Genomic DNA, 17,059 nt, shown 5'->3' on the forward strand with positions numbered 1-17,059 from the left:
GGGGGAGAGAGAGAGAGAGAGAGAGAGAGAGAGAGAGAGAGAGAGAGAGAGAGAGAGAGAGAGAGAGAGAGAGAGGTGGGAGTGGGGGGTGGGAGTCGGGGAATAAAAGGTGCAAATAGAAAACCAGGCAGAGAAAAACACATTATAATGCAATTTTGATAGTCTAACTTCTAAGGCTGCTGTGGGAGGTTCTACATTATAGTGATATCACTCCAGTAGATGAGTGATCTTTCTTAGAAAGCTCCTGACCCTTTGTAAACAGCCTTGAGCAGGCCCCTCTTTCTACATCTGGATCTAAACTAGCCCCAAATCACCTCAGCTTAGGCTGTAAAGTAGAACCTCCCACAGCCTACCTGCCCCAGGATTCTTTGGATTTTTTAATGCTTCCACTATGGTAGGGGAGAATGCTCAGCAGCCTCTGAAGTTAGACTATCAACAATTGAAAATCTGGGGTGGGCTGGGGAATGGATTTGCACCCGAAGTGAAAAGGCTGGGGTGAGGTGGAGTTGGCAATGAAGCAGGGGCAGAAGGCAAAGGAGATGGTCAAGCCAGTTCCCAGAGGCCCCGTTGGTCTCCAGCAGGAGAGCGAAGAGGACTATAGAGGAACCAGTAGGAGTTGGCTTAAATATGGTCTTTCTAGCTATGTAGCTACCCAGGAATTCTCCCCAAGGGAGGACTAGATTAGCCTGAGGCTAGTCATCCCTCTGTGGGTGGGGGGTAAGGAGTGCCAGCAGAATTTCTGGCTGTGGATTGGGGGGAGGTACCTGGGTGTAGAGCCCTTAGACTAGTGTTCAATTTATGAGCCAAGAATATAGTGATGACTGGAGAAGAGGCTGAGAAGGAGGAAGATGGGTTTACGGGCCCCTGGGTTCGGGTTGGCCTCTTTGGGATGGTGTACTCCAGAAGAGGTGGAGGCTTTGGAGCAAGGTGATATCTCAAAGGAGAGGGAAGTGGGAAAAAGGCAAATCTTACCACAGGGATGAGCTAGGGACTCTAGGATAGGCTTAGGTGACAGTAGGGAGCACAACTGACCCCACACCATGGACACAGAGCCAAATGTTCTGGAGGAGCAGTTTGGGCAACGTTAAGAATGTGGGGACAGTGGGCAGCTAGCTGGCTCATTGGATAGAGAATCAGACCTGGTGACAGGAGGTCCTGGGTTCAAATTTGACCTCAAACATTTCCTAGCAGTGTGATCCTGGGCTTATTCCCCATTGCCTACCCCTTTACTGCTCTTCTGCCTTGGAACCAATACACAGTATTGATTCTAAAACGGAAACTAAGGGTTAAAAAAAAAAAAGAATGTGGGGATGGAGTTGAGAAGCAACACTTTAGACCTTTCTGAAATGTGGAGGTGGTGGGCCTGGGGTCAAGTGCTAACTCAGCAAGCATCAACCAAGATGGGGAGAGCTCTCCCAAGGGGAAGGCTCTTTTCATCCTAGAATGCCCCTCAGCCAGCCCAAGGCCACAAGAGTCAAGAAACCTAGTTTGGGTGGGGTTTATGGGATTGACACTTGGCTCAGACTCACTGCCCTAAGTAATGTGTGGACTGGGGGGCCAGGGACAGAAGAGGATGTCCCTGTCCAAGTCAAAGACCTAAGCACTGCGCCCCGAGACCTCCCCAGGAAAGCCCCAAGGGATTCAGTGAGGGCAGCTGTGGCTGTGCCCGGGGCATCGCGGGGCGGGGCTGAAGTCCAGGCAGGTGCAGGGGGCGGGGCCAGCCCTGCCCCCGAGGCGGGGGGGTGGTTGTTCCCGGAGGCCAGGGGCGGGTCGGAGAGGAGAGGCAGGCGGGGCTGGCGGTCAGCAGTCCCCTATGCCTGGGAGCCCGCAGCCAGCCGCTGCCAAGGGCTCAAAGCTGGGCATGGAGCCCCCAGGAGCGGCCGCCTCGGCTGCCACAGAGACCCCAATTGAGCGGGAGATCCGTCAGAGCCAGGAGCGCGAGGCGAGCCTGAGACAGAGCCGGGGTTTGAGTCCCAACTTCGCCGGTGGAGAGTTGGTGGAATTGCGTCTCCGGCCCATCCTTAGTTTGCTGCCGGGGCCGGGGCCTGGACTGCCCCGGGACGTGGAGCGTGCCCGGGCCGGCGTCCAGATGCAGCGCGACATCGCGCGGGAGGCCCGCCGGGAGGAGGCGCTGGTGCGCCTGGGCTCGGGGCTCGGCGGCGGCCGGGAGCGCAGCCTGGGGCCGCAGCCGCTGAGTGAACGCAAGCTGCTTTTTGAGGCTGGGGGCGCGCATACCTCGGCTGAGCCCGCGCCTTCCTCGGCTGAGCCCGCGCCTTCCTCGGCTGAGCCTATGAGCCGGGGCCCCTCGTTCACCGAGGCCAGTGGCGCCGCCCATGTGGTGGTTCTGGAGCATCGCAGCCGGCTGCGGGGACCAGCCCTAGCTCAGGCTCCTGCTCCTGTTCCATCCGTGGCTCCGGCCCGAAACTCAGCTCCAGGTGCCGTCCGGTTGCCGGCTCCGACCCCAGCTCTGGTCCCGGCCCCACGTGCCCCAGCCCTGGCTTCACCCTCTCCTTCGTTTGCCCCCGGTGTGGCTCCTGCCTCGCCATCGGCGGTCCTACCTGCTCGGCCCTCAGTCCCAGTCCCAACTCTGACCCCAGCCCCTGATCTGCCTTCCGCCCCAACCCGTCGAGGCCAACTGTCGCTGTTAGAGCAGGAGGTCCGAGAGGTTCGTCAGAGGGAACGGGAACTGCAGCGCCAGAGGCGCAGCATCTATGGGACCTCAGAGATCAAGGAGCCAACCCCGAGTCTCATGGGTAAGCTGCCTCCTGCCCCGTATCTCGGGCTTCTCTGGGCGGGTTTGAGGACCTTCTGACTTCGGACCCCCAGTTCCTTCCGTCCCATCCCCTTTTACGGGACAGAAGGAATCTCCAGGTTCTGGGAATCCGTGCACTAGGGAGAGTGGGGGATGGAGACCTGAGCAGGCCTCCAGCTTCTTGTAGATTTAGTAGGGCGTGGACTGCCACGGGCCCCAGGCGCCAGGCTAGGAAAGGGGGAGGCACTTTTTCCGGGCCATATAACAGGAAAATCTCGGAGGTGGGACCATGGAGGTGCTGGCTCCCCATTACTTGATTTGCCCCCTTTCCTTGCAGAGAGCTCACCCTCTGGAAAGCTTTCAGTGGTGTGGCCCCCTCGACGGGACTCCGAGAACGGCATAGAGCAGGTAAGAAATGCCTTCAACATTCAGGAATTTTCCTGTGTTACAAGTATTGGACACACACCTAAGCAGCTTCTTCCCCTCCACAGTAACCTTAAGCTTCACCCTAAGGAGCTTCACCCAGGAAGGAGACTCAGTTCACGAGACCCTAGCCCCAGATTTTTGCTCCCCTGGGCTCTGTATCCCATTTGGACAGCCTCAATATAGTGGAAATGACAAGTCTGGAGACTCTAGTTCCAGTATTGATTTTGCTACTCATTCCCATTGTGATCTTAGGGAAGTCCCTTCTCTTTTCTGACATTGCTCTGGGCTTCAGTTTACCCTTCTGTAAAGAGAGAGAGAGAGAGAGAGAGAGAGAGAGAGAGAGAGAGAGAGAGAGAGAGAGAGTGAGTTTAACAAGATCTTAGATACAGACCTGGAAGGGACTTCAGAGGCCATCTAGTACAACCCTCTCGTTTTACAGAGAAGAAACTGAAGCTGGGGGAGGGGGGATAGGAGGAGGGTTAAATGATTTTTCCAAGGTCACCCAGCTAATAGGTATCAAAGATGGGCTTAGAAACCAGTTTCTTCCAACATAGAGCAAATGCCTTTTCCAATTGTACCCCACATAACATAAAAAGAAATTTAGAGGTAGAAGAGACCTTAGAGTCTTTTTCTTCTTCTAAGAGTCTTTTCCTTCCTTCCCCCATATCCCACCCCCACCCCCCAACCATTGATTTTAGAGATGATCACCTGAGGTCTAGATACCAAGAGTGGCTCTGGAAAGGGGACTGGGTTACTGAATTCTAATTGTGCTCCAAGACTCACTGTCTGTATATGGGCAAGTCACTTCACCTCTGGGGGCTTCAGCTCCATCCTCTGTAGAACTGTACTACTAGATGAACTCTGAAGTCTTGTCCAGCTCTAGAATGGAGGCTAAGATCTTTGGCTTAGCTCTCCTTCTTTACCCAGTTCTGTTTCTCCTCATCTTTGACTCACTTGCCCTCTATTGTTCCCCTTCCTTCCCAGGATTATCAAGGTAGTGCCTTGTCCCAGAATCGAGGGAAGAAGAACTTAATCCATTCCGGAGAGCCCCTCAGCCAGGAAGAGTAACTGATCACCTGTCCCTTGCTTTATTAACCTGTGCTGGGGATCTTTAATTAGTTACACTCCACCCCCTCCACTAACCCTGGCTGGGGGCTCCTGATTGGCCACCTGTCCCCAATGCTGCTGTGGCTCCTGATCCATCCAGAAAGGAGAAAGGATACCTACTTCCTCTGTCCTCTCTGGACATCATATCCAGGCTTCGACTGTTACATGGCTCTGGAAGAGAGAACCCTCCTCAACCTTCTCAGCTCACTGTGCCATCAATAAACATCCCTTCTTCCCAGGGCTGTTTGTCTGTGGTTCTTTCTTCCCCAAGGACTCTGTGGTACTCTGCTGAGGGGGAGGGAGGGAAGAAAAGCAAGAAACCATTGGGGAACCAAAACATTTCTAGGGGGTCCAATGCTGGCCAAACAGGAGGAGGGTGGTGGGGGTAGGGTTCGAGGAGAGCGCTGGGGCCTGGGAAAATATCGGGAGGAGTCCTTTGGAATTTGGCTCTTTGTTACTTAGCAGGCAGCTGGCAGCTCCTTATCAGCTGCCCTTGTCTGGTCTGTTCCCCGGGACCATAGACATGGGAAGGGGGGAGGAAGGGACTGATAAGTTCATATCCTCCTTTCCAGGGTTGCAGGGGCTCAGAGTTCCCTTATCCTATCTCTTCCCTGACACAGTCTAAGCTGCTTAGGCGTGGTGTAACCCCATCCCAGTGCTGGAACCTCTCAGTCTTGTCTCTTGCTGCCTCCTTGAGACCTAAAATAGAAAGTGCAACCTCAATTAGACTTCCTTTGAAAAACAGGACTGAAAGGGAGGAGTTGGAGGAAAGACTGCACCCTTCCGACAGATAGATATTACTACTAACATAGGATCTTTGGATTTAGAGCTGATGGGGTTGTGACTTGCCCAGGATCACACAGCTCTGTCCACTGGGCCACTTAGCTTCCCTAGAACCCTGTCTTTTTTTCAGAAGTAAACTAAGGCCCAGAAGAGTTAAGTAGTTTCCTCAGGGATACAAATTTAGGACTCACCAGACTCTACTGTGCACACTGCCTCTGAATTCATGATTCTGTCTTCTCCCCCATCCAGTCTATTGCTGACAAAGAAATCTTCCTCTTGTCCAGGAAGGACCATGTCAGGCCCTTGACTAAAAATATTGCAGTTGGTTCTTTACATAAGATAACATCCAAACTCCTTATCGTGACATTCAAGGCCCTTCCTCTGCAATTTGACCTTTCTGGTCCTACCATTCCCATCCCCATTTTATCCTTATCATTTCAATGTGGTATCCCCTGCCTTCCCACATTACCTCTGAGGGGGTCATATCCATCCCTTTAATGTGTATCCCTCATCTCTGCCCAAGGAAATTCTCTTCCTCAAAGATCCCTACTCAGATGCCACCTTCTCCTGGAAGTTTTCACTTTTGCCTCCAGTTGATTATATATCTCTTCCTTCCTCAAATTCCTTAGTGTAGGTTTCCTAGATATCTCCTCTGTCCTTATTACATTTGATTTCTTATAACAATTAATTGTGCTTATCTCACACTACTCCCTCACCCATTCATTAGACTGTAAACTCTATGAGGAGAGGGAAGTTATCTTCCTGCCTTGTACCTACCAGATACCAAGTGAATCCTGGCTCAATGAAGATCCCAAACACACCTAGAACTTCTAATGAATCGTTATTTGCTTAGACCAGTGATTCCCAAAGTGGGCACCACGGGCCCCCTGATGGGTGCTGCAGTGATCCAGGGAGATGGTGATGGCCACAGGTGCATTTATCTTTCCTATTAATTGCCATTAAAATTTAAAAAATTAATTTCCAGGGGGCTAAGTAATTTTTTTCTGGAAAGGGGGTGGTAGGCCAAAAAAGTTTGGGAACCACTGGCTTAGACTGTTTTCTCTGTTTGCCCTCATCCCTTAGCTATACCTCTTGAAATTCCACCCAAGCTTCAAGACTCAACTCAAATGCCAAATCCATTCATTCATTCAAGGAACAACATGCATTAAACACTTTCTATGCTCCTGGTACTAGCCTAAGTACTAAGGATACAGAGACAAAAGCTAAAACTTAAAAACAAAATTCTGCCTTAATATGGAAGGAGGGGAATACAACAGCTCAGAGGATTCTCCCTTTCCCCCATTTTACAGATGAGGAAACAGGCCAAGAAAGGTTAATTGCATGACCTAGAATTACAGGGCTAGGAAGTATGTGAAGCAGGATTTAAATGGAAATCTTTCTGGCTAAAAACCCATCGTGCTACCCACGGTGCCCCCTAGCTACACAAGGAAATAAATGTAAATGAATTTGATAAGGGAATAACTGAGAGGGAGGTCCAGAAAGAATTCTCTTAGGATTAACTTCTGTATTCAGCCTTGAAGCTAGGGAGGCCTAATAAAAGACTTGGATGAGGAGAAAGCATTCCAGGCAAGGTAGAAAGACAGCCTGCAAACCTAGTGATATTTTAATGTTTACAAAGCTTTGCAAATAGTGATTCTTTAAGTAACACTATAATGATACAAATAGTGATACTTCTGGGATACTTTAAAGCTTACAAAAGGGATTTAGAAATAGTGATACTTTAAATGATACTTGAAGTGATACAAATAGTGATACTTGTTACTTCATGGTTTACAAAGCACTTTAGAAATAGTGATATTTTAAATGATATTTTAAGTGATACAAATAGTGATAGTTGATACCTTAAGGTTTACAGAGAGCTTTACAAATGGTTTCATTTTATCCCTACATCAAACCTGGGAGGGACCATCATTACTCCCATTTTACAGCTGAAACAGAAGGTAAAGTAAGTGCCACACAGCCAGCAAGTGTTTGAGGTCAAATTTGAATGCAAGCTCTATTATACCCCTTAGCTGACTCCAAAGCACAAGAGGAAAGGCCGAAGTCACAGAAAAATAATGAGCCCATCTGCCTGTAACCAAAAGCATTTTCGGGGAACTAAAAGTAGAATGAAATAAAATAAAAAGAGAGGCCAGTTGGAACTCAACTCCTCTCCCCATCTCTCCAGATGAAATGACTTGACTCCTCTCTTCAAATGCTCTATATACATCTTTCAGGGTCCTATTACCAAGGGTTCTTTTCTTTTTAAACTCTTACCTTCTGTCTTAGTATCAATTCTGAGACTGACTGAGAAGTGCAAGGGCAAAGCAATTGGAGTTAAGTGACTTGCCCAGGATCACAGAGTTAGGAAGTGTCTGAGGTCACATTTGAACCCAGGTCCTCCTGACTCCAGATTTGGCACTCTATCTCCACTATGCCACCTAGCTGCCCCATTATCAGGGGTTGTTAACCAGGGATTTGTGAACTTAAAAAAAAAAAAAGATTTTGGCTACTGTATTTAAATTAATTTCCTTTGTAATCCTATGTATTTTGTTTTATGTACTTAAAAATGCTATTCTAAGAAGGAACTCATAGGGTTCTCTAGGTTGCCGAAGGGTCTAATGATAAAAACAAGGTTAAAATTCTCTTGTATTAGACAAGGAGGTAGAAATCCTATCATTCTTTTGGCTATCTCCTTCCCCTTAGAATGCCCTCCTTTTCAATCCCATACGCCCTCTTCCCTTCAGCCTGAACTGGACATCCATCAGTCAGCAGCATACATTCATTGAACATCTGTTGTTTTTGGCCTATTGTAAGACACTGTGGGGGTTCCACTGAAACTCTCTATTCTAGCTATGAAGACAAGACAAAAGTTAAATGGTAACAGAAAAATCAGGCAACAGCGCAAGAGATGTTACAAAATGCAATATGCTAAATAGCAAAATGTACAATTTGTGCCACATTTTAGGAAGGACTTTGAAAAACTGAAGGTCAAGATGACTTCTTTGGCCATAATAGTAACTAGGCAGACTAGATCACAGGGGACTCTGCTGAAGTAACTGCTGATGCTTAGCCTGGAAAAGTGAAGACTTAGGGGAGATATGTGTCTTCAAGTATTTGAAGGACTATGCTTGGGAAGAGTGACTAGACTTGTCTAAAACAGAGGGCAGAACCAGGAACAATGGGGAGAAGTTAGAGAAGCAGATTTAGGGAAATTCTTCAAATTTCTGCAGACTGTTTAGTATAAAAGAAATGACATTGATCGGGGGAGTCAGAGGATCTGGATTCAAATCTGCCTGTGTGACCTTGGTCAAGTCCTCCGACTTCCTTGATTTTCAGTTTCCAAATCTGTAAAATGGTTTGGACTAAATGTCTTCCAAAACCACTTCCACCTTAAAATCTTTGCGATAATATCTATAAAGGGTTTAGCAGGGTACCTGGCACACAGTAGGCACTTGACAAATGCTGGCTGGGTTTCCTTCCCTTTGCATGGGTGGAGAGGTTCCCACAATAGATGTTCCTCATTATGATGAAATCACCTATCTTTTGTATACATAGATATATATGTTGTCCTAATGATCAGAATTGTCAGAAAGGAAAATGGTTACCTTGAAGGTAACGCGTTCTTTATCACTGGAGGACGACTGGCCATTTTAAAAGAGAAGAATAAATTCCTGGATTCGGGTTGGAATCGTTAGGGTTAGATCCCTTGAAGCCCTGTGACCCTCGACTTTTTAAAGTCTTAGGAACTTCCTTTAAGTCAGAAGCGGGGAGGAGGAAGGGAGAGGGAAAGGAGGACGACGATTCCGATCGCTGCCACAAGGGGCGGCAGAAAAGAGAAGGCACTGAGCTGTGATGCCCACCGAAGCCACAGGGCGGCGTCCAGGAGCAGCTCGACTCCGAGTCCCGAGGCCAACCGAGGTTTCCGGGGACAGCAACTCTGGCCCCATCCCACGCGGAGTTAACCGGAAGATATAACCTCGACCCTTAGAGGGGAAGGTCGGGTGCCACGGGGACTGTACGCCCCTCCACAGAAAGGGAGGGATCAATTGCCATCACCGTCCTGGTTGGAATCTAAGGCAAAAGCTCCGACTACTAGTCCCCAGACTACTTCTGGGGGAGGGAAACCAGGGCACGTGATAAGCCTGGGTCCCGCGGGGTACAATGGGACTCGTAGTCTTTTGTAGGCCAGCCCTGGAAGGGACCCTTGGAGGTCATTAAAATGCAACATTTAGGGGGACAGGTTAAGAACACTTAATTCCTGTTTTTATAAAGGAAGAAACCGAAACCAAGAGAGGTTAAGACTCGAAATTAACTAGTCCAACCCTTTTATTTCCAAGTGAGGTAAAGAGGCCCGGGAGAGAGGAATGGGACTTTCCCAGGGTGACGCAGCAACTCAGCAGCAAGAGTCAAAATTCGAACCCACGTCCTATTCCTCCCGAGCCGATCTATTACATCTGGAAGCGGTCTTTCTTCGAAAGAGATCGTTTCATGGCTAAAATGTGTTCCCCTCCCCTGCATCCCTTGCAGAAGCCCTGTGATCCCTCGGCTGACCAAATTAGATTGCCAAGTACAGAAAGGGACCGCGAGCCGATCAATCAACTTTGCGGCCAAGCGCTCCAGTTTCCGGATGTGTATGGGCGCGGGCGTTTCCGTTTGGCTTCGAGTGCCCAACTGAGCATGCGCTACCTCCTCCCTCCCGCTCCAGGAATGTGTACCACTCCCTTTCAATCCCTTGGTAGTTCGCCCGCCCCCATCTCCACCCCTTCCCCTTCGCCTGGGTTGTGGAGCTTTCTCGACGGGAGGGACGCGGCTCCCAGGTCAGCGCTGCTCAGACAGAGGCACCTCTGAACTCGTTCTTTCTTTATTAAACCCGAACAGAGCCATCTATCCATTCTCGGGGGGAGTCGTCACGTCCCTGCCTTCCCTGATTTTACTATATGCGGGGTAGACGGCTGGAGAAGGATCCCCGCCCCTCTCCCGCCCCCACCCCTTTTCCCCTTAGCCAGAACCGAGGGCAGCCAAGGACTCAGGGCCCGGGAGCCCCCGGCCACCCAGGGGGACCCGTGGCCGCACTCGGGGCTCGTCCTGCGCTCCCGGCCTGGCCCGTGAGAATCTGTACCAGCAGATCGGTGGCCAGGGTGTGCGACGGCTCCTCAAAGCCTATGGTCAACAGCTGCTGGTATTCCCCCGGGGGCTGAGGGCACAGGATCCTGGCGGGAGGGGGAGGGGCGCATTTCCAGGCCGTTTGTGGCAGCCCAGGGGAAATCGTGGGAATAGCGGGGATGGAGCTCTGATCCTCCCCCTGCACCACCTGCCTCCCTCGATTGTGTCTGGGGCCCAAGAGTTGCGGGCGGACATGCTGAGAGGAAAAAAGAAATCTTGCTCCACCAATTTTTGGAAGGTAGTAGAAACTACAGGCTTTAGGAAAAGTTACCCCTCCCCCTTCCCCTCTTTTTTTTTTCCCTAAGGGGAAAGCTCTGGGGTTAAGTATTTGGAGGTAGGGCCCAGATCTCCAAGCCAGCCCCACTCCCTTACCAGGAATAGATATCCGAGGAGCCATCTTGGCCTGGGCCCAGGGGCACCCATCGCCCAATAGACCAGAGCTTTTGAATCTGGGCACAAGAGTTGGCAGGACTCTTGCCCGTGTCCTCCCAAGTATCTCGATAGCACAGGAAGTAGCTGAGGGAAAGGGAAGGAGGGGATAGGATGGTGGGTGCCGACTGTATTTGCATCCCTTCCCCTGGATATTTCTTTTGGGTTGGAGGAAAGAAGCGGTGGGTTGTTTATCTGATTGAAGTATTTTGTGATGAGGGACTTTAGTAAATAATAACAGCTTCTATAGCAGTTTTAGGATTTACTAAGGGATTTACAGTGAACCAGTGCAAGTATTAGCCTCATTTAATAGATGGGAGAAGCTGAGCTTGGAAGGCTAATTGACACCTACAGTCATACAACTTGTAAGTCCCATAATTTTTCCCATTTTTAAAGACTGTTGAAACTGAGGACCAGGAACTTAGTGACCCCTCTATAAGTGCCAGTGCTGGAAATTGAAGCCAGGTCTCCTTGACTCCAAATCTAGGGCTCAGATCACCTTCTGGTGGAGAGGATACTTGCTTTGCTTAGGGTTTTCTCTGGGGACAGGCTTGTCCAGGGAGATTAGGATTTTGGAAGTGAAAATACTTTGATACTTTCATTTAGAGATTTTTTTTCTGATGGTAGAACTTTTTAAATGGTGGTTATGGGTACACTGAGTCAGGGAGACTCACTATTCTACATGAGGCCCATGTCCCCTGTTGCTGGTCTCTGGACTAGCTTCTAGATTCCATCGCATCTTCTTATACAGGTATCTGGGCAGTCGGCCAGCTGTGTAAGGGGCTGGGGAGCAGTATCGGAAAACTGACACTTGATGGGAGGGGCCCAGTGAGAATTTTCCACAGAAAAAACAGGAGACACTGATTGGGAGGTGAGAAAGGAGAGCTAGGATTACAGGCCTTTACTAGTCTAAAACCCATCATCCACCCCTAGAGTCCAGGAGAGATTAAGTAACTTGCCTAAGACCATGGATCCAAGTTGGAAGAGCAAAGAGAAGTCATCTAGTACAACCTAATTTTACAGATGAGGAAACTGAGGTCCACAAATTAAATGATTTGTGTAGTGTCTGAAAAGGGATTTGAACCTAGGTCTTCTTGACTCCCAGTCTATTACTTTATACACCATACATAGGAAATGGGTAATGAACAGTAAGATGAGAATTTGAACCCAGACTCTCTCAATCCAGTGGTTTTCTTTTTTCCCTCCCAGTGGAGCAGAACTCACAAAAAAGTACTTTTCCTTAAACAAACCTAGAAAAAAGGCAGTACAAATATCTCCATTTTACACAGGAAGAAACTGTATGTATGTGGTGACTTGCCCAGCTAGGAAGTGTGAGGGCCTATTTTGCAGTGGGCAGATATTTCCCAGGCACCTGGAGTATCCAAGCAGAAGATAGATGGCCCAGAGGCTGGAGGATCTGAGGAGGCTGGGTGGAGGTGACCTCTTAGGGACCTTCTTAGTTCAGAGATTTATGAGGTAAGAGAGTCAGGGGGTGAAAAGTACCTAGGACCATATCCTAGACCCAGTCTTCCTGGTTTCTGCCCCCTACCCCAGCCCAGTTACCTGAGGGGATCAGTCTCTTCCAGTACCACAAACCCGAAGGAGGCATACATAAGCACCAGCTGCTCCAGCCTAAGGGCCAGCTGTTGGGAGATTTCTAGCAGCTGGAGGGAGAGGACAGTACATATCAACCCCGATGTGGCTCCTCCTCCTTGCAGAGGAAGGCAGTTCCCCACCCCATGCCCAAACTTTGGACCCTCACTTTTGTCTAGGAGCTAGTGGAAGGGCCCAGGACCAGTTCCCCTTCTGCTGACTCACCCTTTTCCGAACCAGCTCTTGTAGGGCCCCGTGAATCGGGGGCATGCCCCTGGCAGCAGACTCCAGGTACAGGAAGTAAGGCTGGCACATCTGCAGGAAAGTTGGCATCGCCTTGGCCAACTGCTCCTTCTGGACCCGGTCTCTGCTGGGGAGGGGCACAGCCCCACTCGGTCATGGGAGGGGAGCTCCAGCTTAGGCTTCCACCCAAGCACCCATCCCCCCTTTCTTGGTCCCCATGCTAGCCTGGCCCCATCACCTGTAGAGCAGGTAGCTCTGGAAATCTTCCGCTTTCTTGAGCAGGTAGCGGAGCTGTTCCGTGATGGGGCTGAACATACTCTCCAGGGGCAGGAGCGCAGGGCCGGGGGCAGGGCCCGGGGGTGGGCCAGGTAGTGTGGCTGAAGCTAGAGGCTGCCCTGGGGCAGGCCCGCCAGGCTCCGCATCGACCGGAGCCCCAGTTCGGCCAGGGGCCACAGGCCAAGGGGTTTCGACTCCACTGTGCGGGGCGGGAGCTGGTCCGGGGACCGAGTCTCCCGCTGGGAGGGGGTCTCGGACCCCCGCAGGCAGCAGCCCCCCGAACCAAGGCTCGCTGGCCATGGGGGAGATGGGTGGGGGGGCCACACTGGGCCCTCCTCCCCCGGTCGGGAGCTCCCCCCAGCTTTTCGGGGCAGCAGCTTCCCGGGCTCTCTGCTCGCTGATTCCCACCACCACAGAAGGGAGGCGGGGGCCGGGGGCCGGGGGCCGGGCCTCATTTGAATGTCAACACGCGCCCGGTCAGGGTTGAGCTTCTCTCCCAGCGGCCACGCGCCTCCGGCTAGCGCGCTCCAGGCTCCAAGTTCGGGTTTACAATAGATACCCATCCCTGCCTCCCTCTCCTAGCTTAGAACCCGAGCCTCCCGTACGTACTCCGATGTTAGCGTGGGACACAGGCCCAGGGAAGGGAGGCAATTTAGAAACTGAAAACTTCCGAGCTGGAAGGACCTTTAGCCAAATCGATGCAGATGGATTTTAACTTCAAGGGAGGGAAACCGAGGCCCAGAGTGGTAATGACATCACAGTCAAGTTTGTAGCTGGAAGAAGGGCTTCAGTGATCACTTGATTCAGCCACAACTGACAACCTGCACTGGAAACAGCTTTCCCCAGAGTCACCATTAGGGAAAAGGACAAGGTGGTCTCCGAGACCTCTTTCTGCTCTGTCTTAGTAACACCATGGCAGAAAGGAGTACTAGATTTGGAGGGCAGAACCGATGAGGTAGAATTTCTAGAGCACTTTTAAAAAGTTGGTAAAGTGCTTTGCACATGTTCATTCATTTGATCCTGGTTGGGACTTTACTTCTGCCCCTTTCTAGGCCTCAATTTTCTCTTTTATAGAATAGGAGGTTGGCCCAGATGTTTTAAGGTGTCTTCTAGAGCTACAGTAGCATATGATCTGAAGATGACCTCCCACTTTTCCCCTATCTACAGAACCCAGTAGAGTGGGAATCCCTCTGCTCATCCTACCCTCTCCAAATCAGGTAGATACATGAACCCAGGAACACACATAAAACACACACACACACACACACACACACACACACAAAACAGGGTCGAGAGACTTTTCTTTTAATTTTATTTAAAAAACCTCAGGTGCAATATTAAAAAGCAACTTAGACAGCCAGAGCAACAACCAGAGAGAGAGAGAGAGAGAGAGAGAGAGAGAGAAAGAGAGAGAGAGAGAGAAAGAGAAAAGGAAGGAAACAGGACAACCCACCATTTCAACCCTGGGGATCATCTCCAAACTGACCAAGGATGGAAGGAATGGCATTTAGGGTAAGGGAGAATAGGTGGGGTAAAGGGAATGGCCAGTCCAGTCCTGTCCCTACTTCCTCAGGGTGAAACATTTACAAAGGTGAAGTCTGGCTGAATTGGGGGAAGGGCTAGGGGAAAAGGAGGGCATTCCTTCCCCCATAGCAGTCTAGTTGGGGGGGAGGGGGTCCCCTCCTGGTATGATACAAGAAGATCCTGCATCTACCCCTGCCATCGCCCCCAGCTTGGAATGCAGGATGTGGATAGAAGAAAGATACCTACAGTTAAGGACGAGGGAGTTGGGAAGGGGTGATGATGAGGCGCCTGCCTCCCTGGAATTTCTTTGGGGAGTGTGTTGGGAAGAGGGTGTTCTCCCCCTTAGGGAGTTCCTGGATGCTAGGGACTCTTAGGGCAGATGGGGCACAAGGGAACTGGGGAGAAGGAAAGGGGTAGGAGAAGCTCAGGGGTCACAGGGAGTCAGGCGCTCAGCCGAGAAACCCATCAGGGTCATCATCTTCAAAGTGGCCCTGCTGAAGGACCTTGATGTGATGCTCATAGATTTTGAGGGCTGGCCCCAGGCGGATAGAGAGGCCAGTGAGCACATCAGTGCGTTGCATCAGCAGAAGGGACTTCCCATCAATTTCCTGGGCAAGGGAAAGAAGCAGGGCTTACTTGGTTCTGGTCTGGGACTCCCTCCCAAGCCCCTTCACATGGCATCCTTTCAGTTCTTACTGAGGTCCCATCTTGGTCAGTTTTATTGTGAAAGGGGGACACACAAGATGGATGGGCACGGGACCCTAGGGAGGGAGCAAAGACCCCCTTCAGGGGTGGGGTGCTGGCTCTGGAAAGATGGAGGTCTCACCTGTTCCTGGAAAGCAGAAGCCTGTTCAGGGAAGCCAGCCTCAGTAAAATATTCTACCACATCCATCACTGTCCACTCAACTGGGTCAGATGGTTTTTCCTTCCTGCCAGAGCTATGGATGCCCAAACAGACCATAACATTATCATTGTCATCCCACTTACCATTTGCCAAACGCTTAGCATGTGAAAATCATTATCTCATTGGATCCTCATACCAACTTCCTGAGGAAGGCAGAGGTGGGGTGATATAAAAATTACAACCTTGTGAGGTGATTAACGAATACCCATTTGAGGAAACTTCAGTCTGAAGTTCCATATGACATGCCTAGGTTCAATGGCTTCTAAATGCTGAGAAATTAGCATGATTAAGTCTAAAATTCTACCTACAGAGTTCTGATGTTGTCTCCTTTGACTCCCTGGGGCCAGCCCTGGCTTCAACTCAACACTGGGCTCAGCCACAAGAGACCAAAAAAACCAAAACCAACAAAAAATCAATGACTTACGAGCAACCAAAAGGAGTTCCATCTGCACTGGGCAAGGCTGGCTTTCCGGGGGGCAAAGGCACCGGAGAAGGAGAATCCGGCCCTGTGGCAGCTGAGGCTATGGGCAAAAAGGGCATACTTGTCAGTATTGCTCTCCTGCGATATACCACTGTATTAAGGATAGTCCCCTTGAATTCTTTTCCAGTTGACCCCACCCACTTTTAGAAAGTGAGTTAGCTCCCCAGTTTCTGGAACTTCTTTCTTACCTGAGCCCCCTTCCATCTTCACCACTCCCATTGGGAAGGCCTCTCGGGTTCCATCTGCCAGGGCTGAACGGTGACCCTCATCTTGGCGCCCAGGTGCTATGGAGGAATTCCATTCCCTAGTCCGTTCTTTCCCACTTTCCCGCTGGCCAGTCTCTCCATTGTACTGGTTCTGTCCACCGTGGGCACCCTCTCCCTCTGGCACCTCAGAACCCTCCGATAGAGCAGACACTTCTTCTTCATCCTCTTCTTCTTCTTCCTCCCTCAGGGACTCTTCCCCGGACTTCTATAGGGGAATGGGCAGAGTTGGAATGTTTTTCCCAGTCTTTTCCTATCCCCCTCCATTCCCTGGATCTAGTCCTCATTTTCCCTGTGAGATTTGAAAGATGAGGGCTGACTTCTTCAGGGTCCAGAGTTGACTTCTGTCCTTGGAATCTCTACTACCTTCCAGGGAATTAACTCCTAGGAACCCTGACATGACATCCTTCTCCAGGTCCCAAACCAGATTGTCTCAGGGGCTTCTGGCCTGTTCCTGAGGGACAGGAGGCTCACTTCTCACCTTTCTTTTCAAGACTCAGTGACTATGACTTGGCCTGGTGGATTCTTGGCCTCAACCCTCTCCTTCCTGCCTCAGGCTGAGGAGGAGCTTAGAGACTCCAAGCCCTTACTGGCCATGGACCCCCAGTTCTTATAAACACCCTTGCTCTCCCTGTAGGGATTCTTGTTCACCTTTTGCTTCCTTCCTGATCCCTCCTCCCTAGCGCAGTTTCCTTTTCAGTCCTGCTTAGAGCCAGAAATCCGTGGCTGATCTCCCCGTCCCTATGCAGGACTTTCATCCCTAGCCCTACAGTCTTACCTTGGTTCGGGCTGCTCGGGAGCTGGTAGCAGGAGGCGCCCTTCCCGAACGATCGTTGCGGGGCAGGGCAAGACTGGCGATGCGGGTGCGCTCGAGGCGGCCTCGGGCGGCTGCCGCCTCCTCCTCCAGCAGCAGTCCCTGCACGCGCCCGCGGGTCAGCCTGCCTCCGCCGCCGCCACTGCCCCCGAGGTAGCGCACCACTTCCCGCAGGCTCACGGGCCGGGCTGGTCCGCTCCGAGACGCGCCCCCCTCCGGCGGCAGCGGCAGCGGCAGCGGCGACGGCGGCGCCGGCTCCCGGGCGGCGGCCCCGGCGGGCGGGGGGGCACGGCGCGGG

The 17,059-nt window shown here is 51.1% G+C and overlaps 3 protein-coding genes across 3 annotated transcripts in view; 1 reads left to right on the plus strand and 2 right to left on the minus strand.

The window, feature by feature from the left end:
• The first annotated feature begins 1,823 nt into the window (after positions 1-1,823).
• MISP3 (MISP family member 3) lies at positions 1,824-4,523 on the plus strand. The gene is made up of 3 exons (XM_044658453.1): positions 1,824-2,753; positions 3,090-3,160; positions 4,163-4,523. The coding sequence occupies exons 1-3, from the start codon at positions 1,862-1,864 to the stop codon at positions 4,244-4,246; spliced, it is 1,047 nt and encodes a 348-aa protein (XP_044514388.1). The 5' UTR covers positions 1,824-1,861; the 3' UTR covers positions 4,247-4,523.
• A 5,574-nt stretch (positions 4,524-10,097) lies between these two features.
• On the minus strand, positions 10,098-13,075 carry C1H19orf67 (chromosome 1 C19orf67 homolog). The gene is made up of 6 exons (XM_044658454.1): positions 12,738-13,075; positions 12,482-12,626; positions 12,227-12,327; positions 11,338-11,523; positions 10,607-10,750; positions 10,098-10,281 (listed from the first exon to the last, which is right to left on the minus strand). The coding sequence occupies exons 1-6, from the start codon at positions 13,073-13,075 to the stop codon at positions 10,098-10,100; spliced, it is 1,098 nt and encodes a 365-aa protein (XP_044514389.1).
• A 1,089-nt stretch (positions 13,076-14,164) lies between these two features.
• SAMD1 (sterile alpha motif domain containing 1) overlaps positions 14,165-17,059 on the minus strand; it is a 13,807-nt gene continuing 10,912 nt past the window's right edge. The window contains exons 2-6 of the mRNA XM_044685126.1: positions 16,726-17,016; positions 15,873-16,155; positions 15,628-15,724; positions 15,126-15,237; positions 14,165-14,907 (exon numbers count right to left, since the gene is read on the minus strand). Coding sequence (XP_044541061.1) covers positions 14,749-14,907; positions 15,126-15,237; positions 15,628-15,724; positions 15,873-16,155; positions 16,726-17,016 — 942 coding nt within the window. The 3' untranslated portion in view covers positions 14,165-14,748. The remainder of the gene's footprint in view (positions 14,908-15,125; positions 15,238-15,627; positions 15,725-15,872; positions 16,156-16,725; positions 17,017-17,059) is intronic.

Source organism: Gracilinanus agilis, chromosome 1 (genome assembly GCF_016433145.1).
Source record: "Gracilinanus agilis isolate LMUSP501 chromosome 1, AgileGrace, whole genome shotgun sequence".
NCBI classification, from domain to species: domain Eukaryota; kingdom Metazoa; phylum Chordata; class Mammalia; order Didelphimorphia; family Didelphidae; genus Gracilinanus; species Gracilinanus agilis.

Bases quoted from the DNA above. Each gene is read 5' to 3' on its own strand.
- C1H19orf67 (XM_044658454.1), bottom strand. From the start codon at position 13,075: ATGGCCAGCGAGCCTTGGTTCGGGGGGCTGCTGCCTGCGGGGGTCCGA. The intron at 11,524-12,226 runs GTAACTGGGCTG...CCTCCCAATCAG, and splicing joins GAAGAGACTGATCCCCTCAG to TGTCTCCTGTTTTTTCTGTG. The intron at 10,751-11,337 runs GTGAGTCTCCCT...CCTTTCCCTCAG, and splicing joins CATGGGCCTCATGTAGAATA to CTACTTCCTGTGCTATCGAG.
- MISP3 (XM_044658453.1), top strand. From the start codon at position 1,862: ATGGAGCCCCCAGGAGCGGCCGCCTCGGCTGCCACAGAGACCCCAATT. The intron at 2,754-3,089 runs GTAAGCTGCCTC...CTTTCCTTGCAG, and splicing joins GCCAACCCCGAGTCTCATGG to AGAGCTCACCCTCTGGAAAG. The intron at 3,161-4,162 runs GTAAGAAATGCC...CTTCCTTCCCAG, and splicing joins CCGAGAACGGCATAGAGCAG to GATTATCAAGGTAGTGCCTT.